The sequence below is a fragment of the Ranitomeya imitator genome, chromosome 2 (genome assembly GCF_032444005.1).
Source record: "Ranitomeya imitator isolate aRanImi1 chromosome 2, aRanImi1.pri, whole genome shotgun sequence".
In the NCBI taxonomy this organism is placed as follows: Eukaryota; Metazoa; Chordata; class Amphibia; order Anura; family Dendrobatidae; genus Ranitomeya; species Ranitomeya imitator.
The window spans coordinates 402,183,733-402,198,526 of NC_091283.1; the positions used below are offsets into that span (position 1 = coordinate 402,183,733).

At 47.4% G+C, this 14,794-nt stretch overlaps 1 protein-coding gene across 1 annotated transcript; it reads right to left on the reverse strand.

The window, feature by feature from the left end:
• Positions 1-315: 315 nt before the first annotated feature.
• CFAP52 (cilia and flagella associated protein 52) lies at positions 316-10,244 on the reverse strand. Its single transcript, XM_069750634.1, has 14 exons — positions 9,993-10,244; positions 7,158-7,357; positions 6,748-6,884; positions 6,509-6,637; positions 4,335-4,434; positions 3,987-4,103; positions 3,791-3,891; positions 3,516-3,686; positions 3,259-3,407; positions 2,782-2,927; positions 2,554-2,705; positions 2,189-2,291; positions 1,852-1,963; positions 316-655 (listed from the first exon to the last, which is right to left on the reverse strand). The coding sequence occupies exons 1-14, from the start codon at positions 10,054-10,056 to the stop codon at positions 480-482; spliced, it is 1,857 nt and encodes a 618-aa protein (XP_069606735.1). The 5' UTR covers positions 10,057-10,244; the 3' UTR covers positions 316-479.
• Positions 10,245-14,794: the final 4,550 nt, after the last annotated feature.

A 14,794-nucleotide genomic window follows, 5' to 3' on the forward strand; every position in this document is an offset into this window, starting at 1 on the left:
ATAATTCCACATGTGTTAATTCATAGTTTTGATGCCTTCAGTGTGAATGTACATTTTTCATAGTCATGAAAATACAGAAAAATCTTTAAATGAGGTGTGTCCAAACATTTGGTCTGTACTGTAGATGGAAAAATAAAAAAGTTAAGACTCCTGGGAGACGGGAAGTAAAAAAAAAAAAAACACCTAGGATTTCATTACTATGTTTATGAGGAACCGAGTGGATGAAGATTTAGTCACATGTCGCGGGTTTTTCTGCCATCTTGGCGATTTTGTAAAATTGTAGCACAGAGCACGAATAAGCGTTTATGGCGAGAATATTGGAGCAGAAATCTCATTTATTAGTAGATCGGAGGAGCACAGACACAGCTCTGATTATTTCTGCCCACGAGGGGCTGACGGCACCACAGGGTGGTCCGTTACCGTTAGGACCATGGAGATCACGCTGGCAGCTATAAATAATGGTGAGGTGGGGGGGCTACCTAAACAGGATAGGGGTACTTCCAGCGTAGTATGGCGCCGTCGGTGCTGACGCTGATGATGTACTTGGAGAGAGGGCAGATTTTCAGGCGGCTGATGCTGCCGCTGTGTCCGATGCCAACCTGCGTCACTTCCCCCTCGTTGTAGTCCCAGACCTTCACCAGCTTGTCATCTCCACCTGGCACAGAGAGAAGAAGTGGTTGGCAGAAGATGGTGGCGCCTCACAACCTATCTGATGCATTTTTCCAATTTCTTCTCAATCTCAATACCTCATCTAGCTGTCAGTGAAAAATAAAGGGCTTGTCCTGTGCCGCATCAGCAGGTGACGGGTGCTAAGGACGTCACGTGTGCTCAACCCTTCACGATCTGCAGGTATTGTGCACTTATGTCCTTATTTCATGTGGACGTGTACGATTCCTGCTGACTGTGCAGACGCAGCGCCATCAATTCGCACACGGTGGTGAGCGGCGCCTGACAACCCCTTTAAGGGGTCAGATATGCAGCCATTTTTTCGACCTGGACTTTTGCAAAAATTCCCAGCATATCCGACCTATTCTCTAAACATACTCAGATGGATCTGTTCACCCACGATCACACTTTTATACTTTTTTTTTTCCAAAAAATAAAATACGTTTTCCATCACTCTGTACTGGAGTCCATGCTCGGAGGAATAGCTGTGTGAACAGGACCAGGTCAGGGCAGGTTTCCATTCACTGACACTAAGCAAAGATATTGAGACATCAGACCACAAAATAAATTAGAAAGTTGCAGTCCGACACCGATGGAGAGCCTTGGATGGACGGATCAGCCATATTTGTGAATGACCCAAAATGCTTTCTGCACTTCTACGAGTTCATGGCCCTTTAAAACTGGGAATCATGGCTGACATCTGACTTGTGAAAGACAAGATACCTCAGCTATAAGACTCCAAGTGGGAGAGCAGAGCCCCTGAGGCTACGTTCAGACTAGCGTTGTGCGCCGCTGCGTCGGCGACGCAACGCACGCAAAAACGCGGCAAAACGCACGCAAAAACGCTGCGTTTTGCGACGCGTGCGTCGTTTTTTGCCGAAAATCGGACGCAAGAAAAATGCAACTTGTTGCGTTTTCTTGGTCCGACGCTTGCGGCAAAAAAGACGCATGCGTCGCAAAACGCAACAAACAAAAACGCATGCGTCCCCCATGTTAAACACAGGGGCGCATGACGCGTGCGTCGCCGCTGCGTCGCCCGACGCTAACCCGACGCACACTAGCACAACGCTAGTCTGAACGTAGCCTTACTGAACCAGAGGGTCAGGGGTCCCAGATGAGGAGAAAACTACAACGTCTGTACTGCCACCTGGTGGTCACACAGACTACTACTCCTTATGATGTTACCTGTCACAAAGTGACTTCCGCTGTCACTTATATCCATCCCGTTGATTGCTCCTGACATGGATCCATCCAGTCCTCTGATAGCTGATCCGTCGAACACTTCCCAGTACCCGATCTACGAAGGAGCAAAGAAATATGAAGCCGCCATGTGGTTACATTATCTCGAAGACAGTAAGAGAGGGCCACCTGCTGGTACCTATGGGTTCTGCAGAAACTTTCCAGAAATAAGTCTTTTTTTTTTGGACAACCAGTGCCTATCAATATAGTCTTATTATCAGCGCTCCATGAAGGAGGAAATCCAGGGGAGACCACTGGTGGATGCAGGTTAGGGCGCACTGACCTTTCTGTCGGTGCCACTGGTGATGAACTGGAACTCCTCTGGGTGGTAGCAGACACAGCGGAACAGTGTGTTAGATAAGACCATCTGCTTTCTAATGAAACGCCTGGAAGAGAGAAAAAAGGAAATAATATTTGCCAGTTCTAAGAGGAAGCAAAAAAAATGGTTTGGATTTTACCGGATGGGCTGAACACCAATCAGACATATATGTATGTGGCAATAACACTAAATACTTTTCCCTTTTTTTTATTATTAGTCCCCTTAGGGGACTTGAACCTGCGATCACGTATGTAACACATTGCAATAGAGTCTGGGCTTCATAATTGTACAAACATCTGCATATTGGCCGTTACGTATAAGACACTGACTCGATGTCCCATATGATGCAGGCCCCGTCGGAGCTGGCCGTGACGCACTCCCGGTTGTTGCTCTTCAGCTTGATGCAGGACACTGCTGATTTGTGCTCCTTCATGGACTCCACGAGACGCTGGCTTTCTTTACCGATCTCCCATACTCGCACCTGTGCAGAGAATCCCACGTCAGGATCTGTTTTTCCTGCCTTTCGGCACAATAAGGAAGCAATGGTGTGTACAGACCCTGCCGTCGCCTCCTCCGCTCACGAGCCTCTTGCAGTCGCCGGTGGCAGCGATGGCTGTGACTCCCATGGTGTGCGCGTTCTCAATCTGGTACATTAGTCGCCCGCTTTCGGGGGTGAACGCTCGGATTTTGCCATCATTCCAGGCTGATGAGACAATAAGCGTAAGACTGCAATGACTTCACCATAGTATATACAGAGGTAGCAAGCGCCAACGTACATGCTATAGCATGCCGCAGACAGTGGCGTGGTGCACAGCACTTTTTGGAAACCGCCCTTTAATCTGCACCGCATGATGGGTTACAATATGGGGCCCGCTGACAGGGCGCCATACTGCAATCTCAGCATGTGGCACGAATAAAGGTCGTTGCATTACCGCCAACAAAGGCAGCTGCTGTCCGCAGCCCACAGGTTTAACACAAGTGACAGCAACCCCCTAATGAAATGACGTGAGGAGGAGGATGGGGGTTATCCTCACCTGATATGATGCTCTTGCCATCTCTCATGAACTGGATGGCATTACAGGTCACGTTGGGTACGGCGATCCTCAGCAATTCCTTGTGGCTGGTGGTGTGCCAGACACGGATGTCATTCTTGGAGCAAGTGGCAAATAGCTCAGACGTGCCGCTGAAAAAAACACCAAAATAACGTATAGGAGCGGTATAATGTCAGCTGTATGAATGGTACGTGGCCATACAATAAGGCACATGTCAGAGAGTTATAGGCGCCACGTACAAGGGGAAGACAATATCGTTGATCGCCTCGCTGTGACAGGTAGAGATAATTTCCTCTCTAAATTCAGGATAGTTGAAACGATAAATCTGGGCTTGTCCGGTCCCCACGAAAAACTGGTGCCCCTGTCCTCGCAGAGTAATAGAGTTCACAGCTCCCTGCAGGTTCACACGCCTGAAAAAAAAGGATTTCAGTGCAGAAAGTGAATGAAACTCCACTACAGGTTCATGGAGAAATGACCCAAAATGACTAATTTTTGGATGACAGAGGTCACTTACTTAACCGCTTTGTAGTTTGGTGCTTTGCAGAGCGATAACTTTCCATCTCCAGATCCAATAATAAACTCTCCAGTTTTCATCAGGGCCAGAGCAGTCACCCCCTGACGATGGCGAGAAGAAGGGGGTCAATGACACCATAGATGGGGGCACAAACACATTCTGCATCATTAACCACCGGGGCTTACGATCAGCTCACCAGGCTGAAGCGGTCTTTCTGGGGTCCGCAGCTGCTCAGCAGCTTATTCTTGGTGTTGACTTTCAGGATATCTCCGGTAGACGTCCCGCAGTAAAAGCAGCTGTCATCTTCTGCCACCTGAGGAAGGACGAACAACATGGACAACTATAGATGTGTCTGTAGGTGAGATGCCGAATATTCTTATATGGGGTTAAAAATCCTGTATCGATACTGTATATACAAAAAATTCTCCTTCCCATGGCTGCACCCGAGGCATCGGGAAACCTCACTGTGCGCACAATCGGAGGTGCTCCCTGCAAATAGCAGTATAAATGGAGGGTGATGGGATTAATTCAGCGGGGTACTCACCGCCAGGCACGTAACCACCCGCTTCAGCTGCCCCGTCTGACATTCGGTGGGACGCATTTTCCTGTTCGGAAGATCCAACTCCCACACTCGCAGGGTCCCGCTGTGAACAGACGCAGAGGTCAGACTCCATTACTTTCCATAGGGAAAGCAAAAGCATAAAGTGTATATTATCATGTGACTGATACATGGCTGCAAATATCAACAGAGAGGGATTTACAGGGTTTCATTACACTATTCTTTTATAGGAACTGTACGGCCCTGAACTGTGTGCAATAATAACACCCCAGAGCTGCACTCACTATTCTGCTGGTGCAGTCACTGTGTACATACATTATATTACTTATCCTGTACTGATCCTGAGTTACATCCTGTATTATACTCCAGAGCTGCACTCATTATTCTGCTGGTGCAGTAACTGTGTACATACATTACATTACTTATCCTGTACTGATCCAGAGCTACCTCCTGTATTATACTCCAGAGCTGCACTCACTATTCTGCTGGTGCAGTCTCTGTGTACATACATTACATTACTTATTCTGTACTGATCCTGAGTTACATCCTGTATTATACTCCAGAGCTGCACTCATTATTCTGCTGGTGCAGTAATTGTGTACATACATTACATTACTTATCCTGTACTGATCCAGAGCTACCTCCTGTATTATACTCCAGAGCTGCACTCACTATTCTGCTGGTGCAGTCTCTGTGTACGTACATTACATTACTTATCCTGTACTGATCCTGAGTTACATCCTGTATTATACTCCAGAGCTGCACTCATTATTCTGCTGGTGCAGTCACTGTGTACATACATTACATTACTTATCCTGTACTGATCCTGAGTTACATCCTGTATTATACTCCGGAGCTGCACTCACTATTCTGCTGGTGCAGTCACTGTGAACATACATTACATTACTTATCCTGTACTGATCCTGAGTTACATCCTTTATTATACCCCAGAGCTGCACTCACTATTCTGCTGGTGCAGTCACTGTGTACATACTTTACATTACTTATCCTGTACTGATCCTGAGTTACATCCTTTATTATACCCCAGAGCTGCACTCACTATTCTGCTGGTGCAGTCACTGTGTACATACTTTACATTACTTATCCTGTACTGATCCTGAGTTACATCCTGTATTACACTCCAGAGCTGCACTCACTATTCTGCAGGGGGAGTCACAGTGTACATACATTACATTACTGATCCTGTACTAATCCTGAGTTACATCCTGTATTATACCCCAGAGCTGCACTCACTATTCTGCTGGTGCAGTCACTGTGTACATACTTTACATTACTTATCCTGTACTGATCCTGAGTTATATCCTGTATTATACTCCAGTGCTGCACTCACTATTCTGGTGGTGCAGTCACAGTGTACATACATTACATTACTGAGCCTGTACTGATCCTGAGTTACTTCCTGTATTATACCCCAGAGCTGCACTCACTATTCTGCTGGTGCAGTCACTGTGTACATACATTACATTACTTATCCTGTACTGATCCTGAGTTACATCCTGTATTATACTCCAGAGCTGCACTCACTATTCTGCTGGTGCAGTCACTGTGTACATACATTACATTACTGATCCTGTACTGATCCTGAGTTACATCCTGTATTATATTCCAGAGCTGCACTCACTATTCTGCTGGTGCAGTCACTGTGTACATACATTACATTACTTATCCTGTACTAATCCTGAGTTACATCCTGTATTATACTCCGGAGCTGCGCTCACTATTCTGCTGGTGCAGTCACTGTGCACTCACATTACATTACTTATCCTGTACTGAACCTGAGTTGCATCCTGTATTATACCCCAGAGCTGCACTCACTATTCTGGTGGTGCAGTCACAGTGTGCATACATTACATTACTGATCCTGTACTGATCCTGAGTTACATCCTGTATTATACCCCAGAGCTGCACTCACTATTCTGTTGGTGCAGTCACTGTGTACATACATTACATTACTGATCCTGAGTTACATCCTGTATTATACTCCAGAGCTGCACTCACTGTTCTGCTGGAGCAGTCACTGTGTACATACATTACATTACTGATCCTGTACTGATCCTGAGTTACATCCTGTATTACACTCCAGAGCTGCACTCACTATTCTGCAGGGGGAGTCACAGTGTACATATAGAAGGACTCACTTTCCTCCTGTTATGAACATGTCCTCGCTGTTGTTGATGAAGGTCACAGTCAGGGCATGTCCGGCGCTGAGAGAAGAAGCCGGGCTGCCACATATGGCTTCTCTGGTTGCCACGTTCCAAAGGATGACACTATAATACAGAGAACAGGCGATAAAATGAAGACCGAGGAGCAGATCAGTATGGAGGAACGTCAGCAGGTGGCCACAGACCTCACTATAGTCATGGCTGGCCTCAGTTACCTGCCATCGTCCTGCCCGCCCAGAGACACCAGGTATTGGTCATTCGGTGAGAATGCTACAGCCTCCACCTTCACTTTGTGTAGACTGAGCTTCCCCCAGGGCTCTCTCTTAACGTAGTCCCAAATAAAAATATCTGCCTGTAAAGAATAATTCCTGTTAAATTCCAGAGCAGCATTCATAATTCTGTTGGACTCCAGAGCTGAAATCTCTCAGAACCTTGCCCATGTGCAAGGACCTTACATAGCCTGCCTTGATAATTTGCAATATTGGAAGTGTAGGAAAGATATAAAAGTGCAGCTAAGCTCTTAGGACAAGATTAGTGTTTCCAATCTGCAGAATTGAGAATGCAGCTCTGGAGTACAGTCCAAAGTTAATACAGTTTAAATATAGTGATATTATGCTTTTCTTACCTTGAATCCCATGTAGGTGACTTGTCCTGATGCCAGGTACTTGCCGGACTTGGAGACGGCCACGCAGGACACGTTGTTGGTGTGACCGTGCAGGAAGTGCTGCTTAGGTTTGTTCAGACTCTGGATGATGACTGTGCACCCCAAAGGGTAAATGAGGTGCTCTCTGTCTGGGTGGCTGATCAGCCCCGAGGGCACGTGCCCTGAAAGAGAGGAACATTAAGTAGCACCAGAAGGATCATACGCACCAATAATAATATTACTGACTGGTGCCGGGCAACGGGGATCCAGAAGGCAGAAAGTCGTAGGGTGGATGGGCTGGAAGCCGGAAAATGGGCAAGTGTGAGGAACAGTGCGACTACAAGGTCCAAACTGTGATGCATAAGGGACCAGTCAAGCTATCTCCAAAACAGCAAGACTTTGGGTGTTCCGGGGAAAAAGCAAGTCTTGTGAAGTGTTTCCGGTATACGGCAGGTCTTGTGGGGTGTCCCCAGTATACAAAGGCTCTTGTGGGGTGTTCCTGGTATACAGCAAGTCTTGTGGGGTGTTCCTGGTATACAGCAAGTCTTGTGGGGGATTCCTGGTATACGGCAGGTCTTGTTGGGGGTTTCCGTTATACGGCAGGTCTTGTGTGGTGTTCCCGGTATGCGGCAGGTCTTGTGGGGTGTTCCCGGTATACAGGTCTTGTCGGGTGTTCCCGGTATACGGGAGGTCTTGTGGGGTGTTCTGAGTATACAGCAGGTCTTGTGGGGTGTTCCCTGTATGCGGCGGGTCTTGTGCGGTGTTCCTGGTATATGGCAGGTCTTGTGGGGTGTTCAGCAGGTCTTGTGAGGGGTTCCTGGTATACGGCAGGTCTTGTGGGGTGTTCAGCAGGTCTTGTGAGGGGTTCCTGGTATACGGCAGGTCTTGTGGGGTGTTCCCGGTATACGGCAGGTCTTGTGGGGTGTTCAGCAGGTCTTGTGAGGGGTTCATGGTATACGGCAGGTCTTGTGGGTTGTTCCCAGTATATGGCAGGTCTTGGGGGTTCCAGTATACAGCAGGTCTTGTGGGGGGTTTCAAGTATACAGCATGTCTTGTGGGGTATTCCCAGTAATATGGCAGGTCTTGTGGGGTGTTTCCAGTATACGGCAGGTCTTGTGGGGTGTTCCCGGTATACGGCAGGTCTTGTGGAGTGTTCCAGTATACGGCAGGTCTTGTGGGGGGTTCCCAGTATACGGCAGGTCCTGTGGGGTATTCCTAGTAATATGGCAGGTCCTGTGGATTGTTCCAGTATACGGAAGGTCTTGTGGGGGTGTTCCCAGTATACGGCAGGTCTTGTGGGGTGTTCCAGTATACGGCAGGTCTTGTGGGTTGTTCCAGTACACAGCAGGTCTTGTGGGGTGTTCCCGGTATACGGCAGGTCTTGTGGGGGATTCCTGGTATACGGCAGGTCTTGTGGGGGGGGGTTTCCGGTATAAGGCAGGTCTTGAGGGGGGTTCCCGGTATACGGCTAGTCTTTTGTGATGTTCCCGGTATGTGGCAGGTCTTGTGGAGTGTTCCCGGTAGACGGCAGGTCTTGTGGGGTGTTCCCGGTATACAGGTCTTGTGGGCTGTTCCCGGTATACGGGAGATCTTGTGGGGTGTTCTGAGTATACAGCAGGTCTTGTGGGGTGTTCTCAGTATACGGCGGGTCTAGTGGGGTGTTCCCGGTATACGGCAGGTCTTGTGGGGTGTTCCCGGTATACTGTAGGTCTTGTGGGGTGTTCAGCAGGTCTTGTGAGGGGTTCCTGGTATACGGCAGGTCTTGTGGGTTGTTCCCGGTATACGGCAGGTCTTGTTGGGTGTTCCAGTATACAGCAGGTCTTGTTGGGTGTTCCAGTATACTGCAGGTCTTGGGGGGTGTTCTCGGTATACTGCAGATCTTCTTGGGTGTTCCCGGTATACGGCAGGTCTTGTGGGGTGTTCCAGTATACAACAGGTCTTGTGAGGTGTTCCCGGTATACGGCAGGTCTTGTGTGGTGTTCATGGTATATTGCAGGTCTTGAGGGTGTTCCCGGTATACGGCTGGTCTTGTGGGGGGTTTCCTGGTATACGGCAGGTCTTGTGGGGGATTCCTGGTATACGGCAGGTCTTGTGGAGTGTTCCCAGTATACAGCAGGTCTTGTTGGGTGTTCCAGTATACTGCAGGTCTTGGGGGGTGTTCCCGGTATACTGCAGATCTTCTTGGGTGTTCCCGGTATACGGCAGGTCTTGTGGGGTGTTCCAGTATACAGCAGGTCTTGTGAGTTGTTCCGGTATACGGCAGGTCTTGTGGGGGGTTCCCTGCATACGGCAGGTCTTGTGAGGTGTTCCCGGTATACGGCAGGTCTTGTGTGGTGTTCATGGTATATTGCAGGTCTTGAGGGTGTTCCCGGTATACGGCTGGTCTTGTGGGGGGTTTCCTGGTATACGGCAGGTCTTGTGGGGGATTCCTGGTATACGGCAGGTCTTGTGGAGTGTTCCCAGTATACAGCAGGTCTTGTGAGTTGTTCCGGTATACGGCAGGTCTTGTGAGTTGTTCCGGTATACGGCAGGTCTTGTGGGGGGTTCCCTGCATACGGCAGGTCTTGTGGGGGTGTTTCCAGTTTACGGCAGGAGTGACTATACCCCAAATACTGATATATCTGCTGCTGACTAGGACAGGTGACAACTCAAACAGAACATCTCACTTATGCAGTCACTGTGCTCCTGTTTGTCATTTACAATAAAGTTGCAGTTGTACAATATCCACCTGTACCCTGAAGCCTTACATTCTGTGCTATCCCTCCCTCCCTCATGAATGGATCCAGCAGATCATCATCACACACTTTCCGATCTCACCATTAAATCCTATGACCGCCTCCAGTTCCAGCTGCATCCCGTCCTCCAGGCTCGGGGCCTCCATGTTCTTCTCCCTCGTTACTGTCTCTGTATAAAGTTTCAGAGAGCTTCCTCCCGTCTCCTAGCGACGGCCACCACGTTATGTTGTACCCGTGGTCATGGATACGACGCACGGAGCACGCGCAGTGTTATTTTTGAGTTTGGTTTGCCAGGTTTACGCGATGGGACTGCAGCTCGTCTCTCTACCCGTGCGCTGTAGCCGCCACTTTGCTAGCACGCATGCGCAGTTTTTAGGCGCTAAATTCCTGTCAGCAGAGACAAATTCAAGTTTTCATTGAACGTCATGAGATTTGTGTTTATTTGTGCGCAGTCTATGAGTGTAAAGGGCATATAATGGATTCCCAGTCCTTTACTCCTAGTAAATAACATGGAGGAAGGTTCACACCTAACGTTTGTGACATAAAATATTTCCACAGAAAAAGTTACACAAAGCATAGTAACTACAATGCACAATGTCAATAAAATCGTTATTCTGGAAAATTCCAATCAAACTTTTTACATGAAAAACATAAGTTTTATTTTTTTAAATCATTTTAACCCCTTCCGAACCAGGTTTGTTTTGTTTTTTTTCTTCATTTTTTGTGTTTTCATTTTTTCGTACCAAACGCCTTCATTTTGTTTTTCCTTTCTTTTACCTCCGGACAAGTTGTAGTTTTGAATCACATCATTAACTTTATTCTACCGGTATATGGGAAAACGTGAAAAATAGTCCAACTGGGATAAAATTGTGAAAAGAATTCTGCCACTGTTTTATGGGTTTTCTTTTTATGTTATCGGTTGTGTGGTAAAAAATAACCAGAAAACGAGATTCTCCCTAACTGTGCGATTACGGCGATAACAAACATGTATAGTTTTTTTTTTATTATTTATAAAGTATTGAAAAAAAAACCCTGAAGTTTGTAAAAAAAAAAAAAAAAAAAAATCTGGATTATGTCACCATTTTCCGAGATGCGAAAAGTTTTTATTTTTCCATTTATGGAGCTGTGTGAGCCCCTCTTTTTTGCATTCCAAGCTGCCGGTTTTGCTGATATTAATTTGGGGCACGTATGTTTTGATTACTTCTTGTATGTTCGCAGGGAGGAGGACTGGTGCCCGAAAAGCGACAATTCTGGGGTTCTGTTTTTTCTTCACTACAGCGTCTACCGTATAGTTAATGTTATATTTTGATTGAATTTCTACGAACCCAGTGATACTAAACATATCTATTTTTTATTGTGTTTTCTATGGGAGAATAGATTGATTCACGTGTTCTATTTTCTTGCCTTTTTTTAGAACTTTTTTTTTAATTTTTTTTTTAGTCCCTTTAGGGGACTTGTACCTGTGATCTTTCGATCCCTTATACTGTATACTGCAATAACAACCTATTCCAAAAAAATTGTATGGCCTAAAGTAATGGTATCAAATACATTTTTATTGCTATAATACACAAAGTTAAAAGACATTAATTGTGTGTTTTTCATAGATTCTTTAGCCAATACTGCAATATCACAGTAGGGTGCAGTGAAAATCACGGTCGCCTATTAAGCTCAGCCTGAGAAGTACCAAGATGGCTCCTGGCTACTATGGTAACCCATTGGTCTCCCCCAATCGTGTCTCACATTGTTAGGCTATGTGCCCACATTGCGGATTCGTGTGCAGATTTTTCTGCACCTTTTTTGACAAATCCGCAGGTAAAACGCACTGCGATTTACCGCGGATTTCCTGCGTTTTTTGTGCGGATTTCACCTGCGTTTTTACACCTGCGGATTCTTATTATGGAGCAGGTGTAAAACACTGCGGAATCCGCTCAAAGAATTGACATGCTGCGGAAAATAATCTGCAGCGTTTTCGCGTGGTATTTTCAGCAGAATGTGCACTGCGGATTTGGTTTTCCATAGGATTACATGGTACTGTAAACCGGATGGAAAACTGCTGTGAATCCGCAGCATCGAATCGCTGCGGATCTGCAGCCAAATCCGCAACGTGTGCACATAGCCTTACAGGAACCATTGGTCCCAACGATAATGTCTCACATTGTAACATGAACTACCAGCCCCCAAAATCGTGTCTCACATTGTGATTGGATCCGGAACAATCGGGACCCCGTGATCGCATCTCACATTGTGATAGGAACTATCGGTCCCACGATCATGTCTCTCATTGTAACAGGAAAACAGGAACCATTGGCCCCACGATTATGTCTCACTTTGTGATAGGAACTATAGGCACCGCGAGATCGTGTCTCACATTGTAACAGGAACCATTGCTCCCCCGATCATGTCTCACATTGTGATAGGAACCATTGCCCCCCCGATCATGCCTCCCATTGTGATAGGAACCATAGGCACCGCGAGATCGTGTCTCACATTGTAACAGGAACCATTGCCCCCCCCCCGATCATGTCTCCCATTGTGATAGGAACTATAGGCACCGCGAGATCGTGTCTCACATTGTAAAAGGAACCATTGCCCCCCCCCGATCATGTCTCCCATTGTGATAGGAACTATAGGCACCGCGAGATCGTGTCTCACATTGTAACAGGAACCATTGCCCCCCCGATCATGTCTCACTTTGTGATAGGAACTATAGGCACCGCGAGATCGTGTCCCACATTGTAACAGGAACCATTGCCCCCCCGATCATGTCTCACATTGTGATAGGAACTATAGGCACCGCGAGATCGTGTCCCACATTGTAACAGGAACCATTGCCCCCCCGATCATGTCTCACATTGTGATAGGAACTATAGGCACCGCGAGATCGTGTCTCACATGGTAACAGGAACCATTGCCCCCCCGATCATGTCTCCCATTGTGATAGGAACTATAGGCACCTCGAGATCGTGTCTCACATTGTAACAGGAACCATTGCCCCCTCGATCATGTCTCACATTGTGATAGGAACTATAGGCACCCCGAGATCGTGTCTCACATTGTAACAGGAACCATTGCCCCCCCTCCCCCGACCATGTCTCCCATTGTGATAGGAACTATAGGCACCGCGAGATCGTGTCTCGCATTGTAACAGGAACCATTGCCCCCCCCCGATCATGTCTCCCATTGTGATAGGAACTATAGGCACCGCGAGATCGTGTCTCGCATTGTAACAGGAACCATTGCCCCCCCCCCCCCCCCGATCATGTCTCCCATTGTGATAGGAACTATAGGCACCCCGAGATCGTGTCTCACATTGTAACAGGAACCATTGCCCCCCCGATCATGTCTCCCATTGTGATAGGAACTATAGGCACCCCGAGATCGTGTCTCACATTGTAACAGGAACCATTGCCCCCCCCCCCCCCCCGATCAGGTCTCCCATTGTGATAGGAACTACAGGCACCGCGAGATCGTGTCTCGCATTGTAACAGGAACCATTGCCCCCCCCGATCATGTCTCCCATTGTAATAAGAACTATAGGCACCCCGAGATCATGTCTCACATTGTAACAGGAACCATTGCCCCCCCCGATCATGTCTTCCATTGTGATAAGAATTATAGGCACCACGAGATCGTGTCTCACATTGTAACAGGAACCATTGGCACCCACGATTGTCTCTCACATTGTAACAGGAAAACAAGAAACATTGGCCCCCGACCATGTCTCACATTGTAACAGGAACCATTGCCCCCCCGATCATGTCTCCCATTGTGATAGGAACTATAGGCACCGCGAGATCGTGTCTCGCATTGTAACAGGAACCATTGCCCCCCCCCCCCCCGATCATGTCTCCCATTGTGATAGGAACTATAGGCACCCCGAGATCGTGTCTCACATTGTAACAGGAACCATTGCCCCCCCGATCATGTCTCCCATTGTGATAGGAACTATAGGCACCCCGAGATCGTGTCTCACATTGTAACAGGAACCATTGCCCCCCCCCCCCGATCATGTCTCCCATTGTGATAGGAACTATAGGCACCGCGAGATCATGTCTCACATTGTAACAGGAACCATTGCCCCCCCCGATCATGTCTTCCATTGTGATAAGAATTATAGGCACCACGAGATCGTGTCTCACATTGTAACAGGAACCATTGGCACCCACGATTGTCTCTCACATTGTAACAGGAAAACAAGAAACATTGGCCCCCGATCATGTCTCACATTGTAACAGGAACCATTGGCCCCCTCGATCATGTCTCTCATTTTGACAGTAACCAAGAGCACCCCGTGATCCTGTCTGACATTGTGACAGGAACTATTGGTCCCCCACAATCATGACTGACATTGTGACAGAAACCACTGGTCTCCCGTGATCGTGTCTGACATTGTGATAGGCCATCTCCCCACACCCTGATCGTGACTCCCATTGTGACAGGAACCATCGACCCCCAAGATAGTGTGTCACAATGTGAAAGGAACCATTGGTCCCCTGCGATCGTGTCTGACATTGCGACGGAAAGCAGAGTTCCTCCGCAATCGTGTGTGGCATTGTGACAGGAATTGTCGATCCTATGCGATCGTGTCAACATTGTGACATGAACCATCAGCTATTACATTATGAATAAAATGGTTGTTTATGTCATAAGAGGTTTCCCATGCTGTGCAGAACCAGGGGACCCATCAGTTTGGGAATCAGAAGGGGCCTGAGCTGCCACTGAAATATCTTGATGGTGGGTTTCCCCTTTAGCTCTGTTTGGATCTCATTTTGGGCTATGTCACAAGTATATGCAAGGCCGGCTCCGGGTTTATGCAGAACCTTGGACGGAGTCCCATTAGACCTCTCTTTTTCAATTACAAGAGTTATACTTGATTTATTTTTC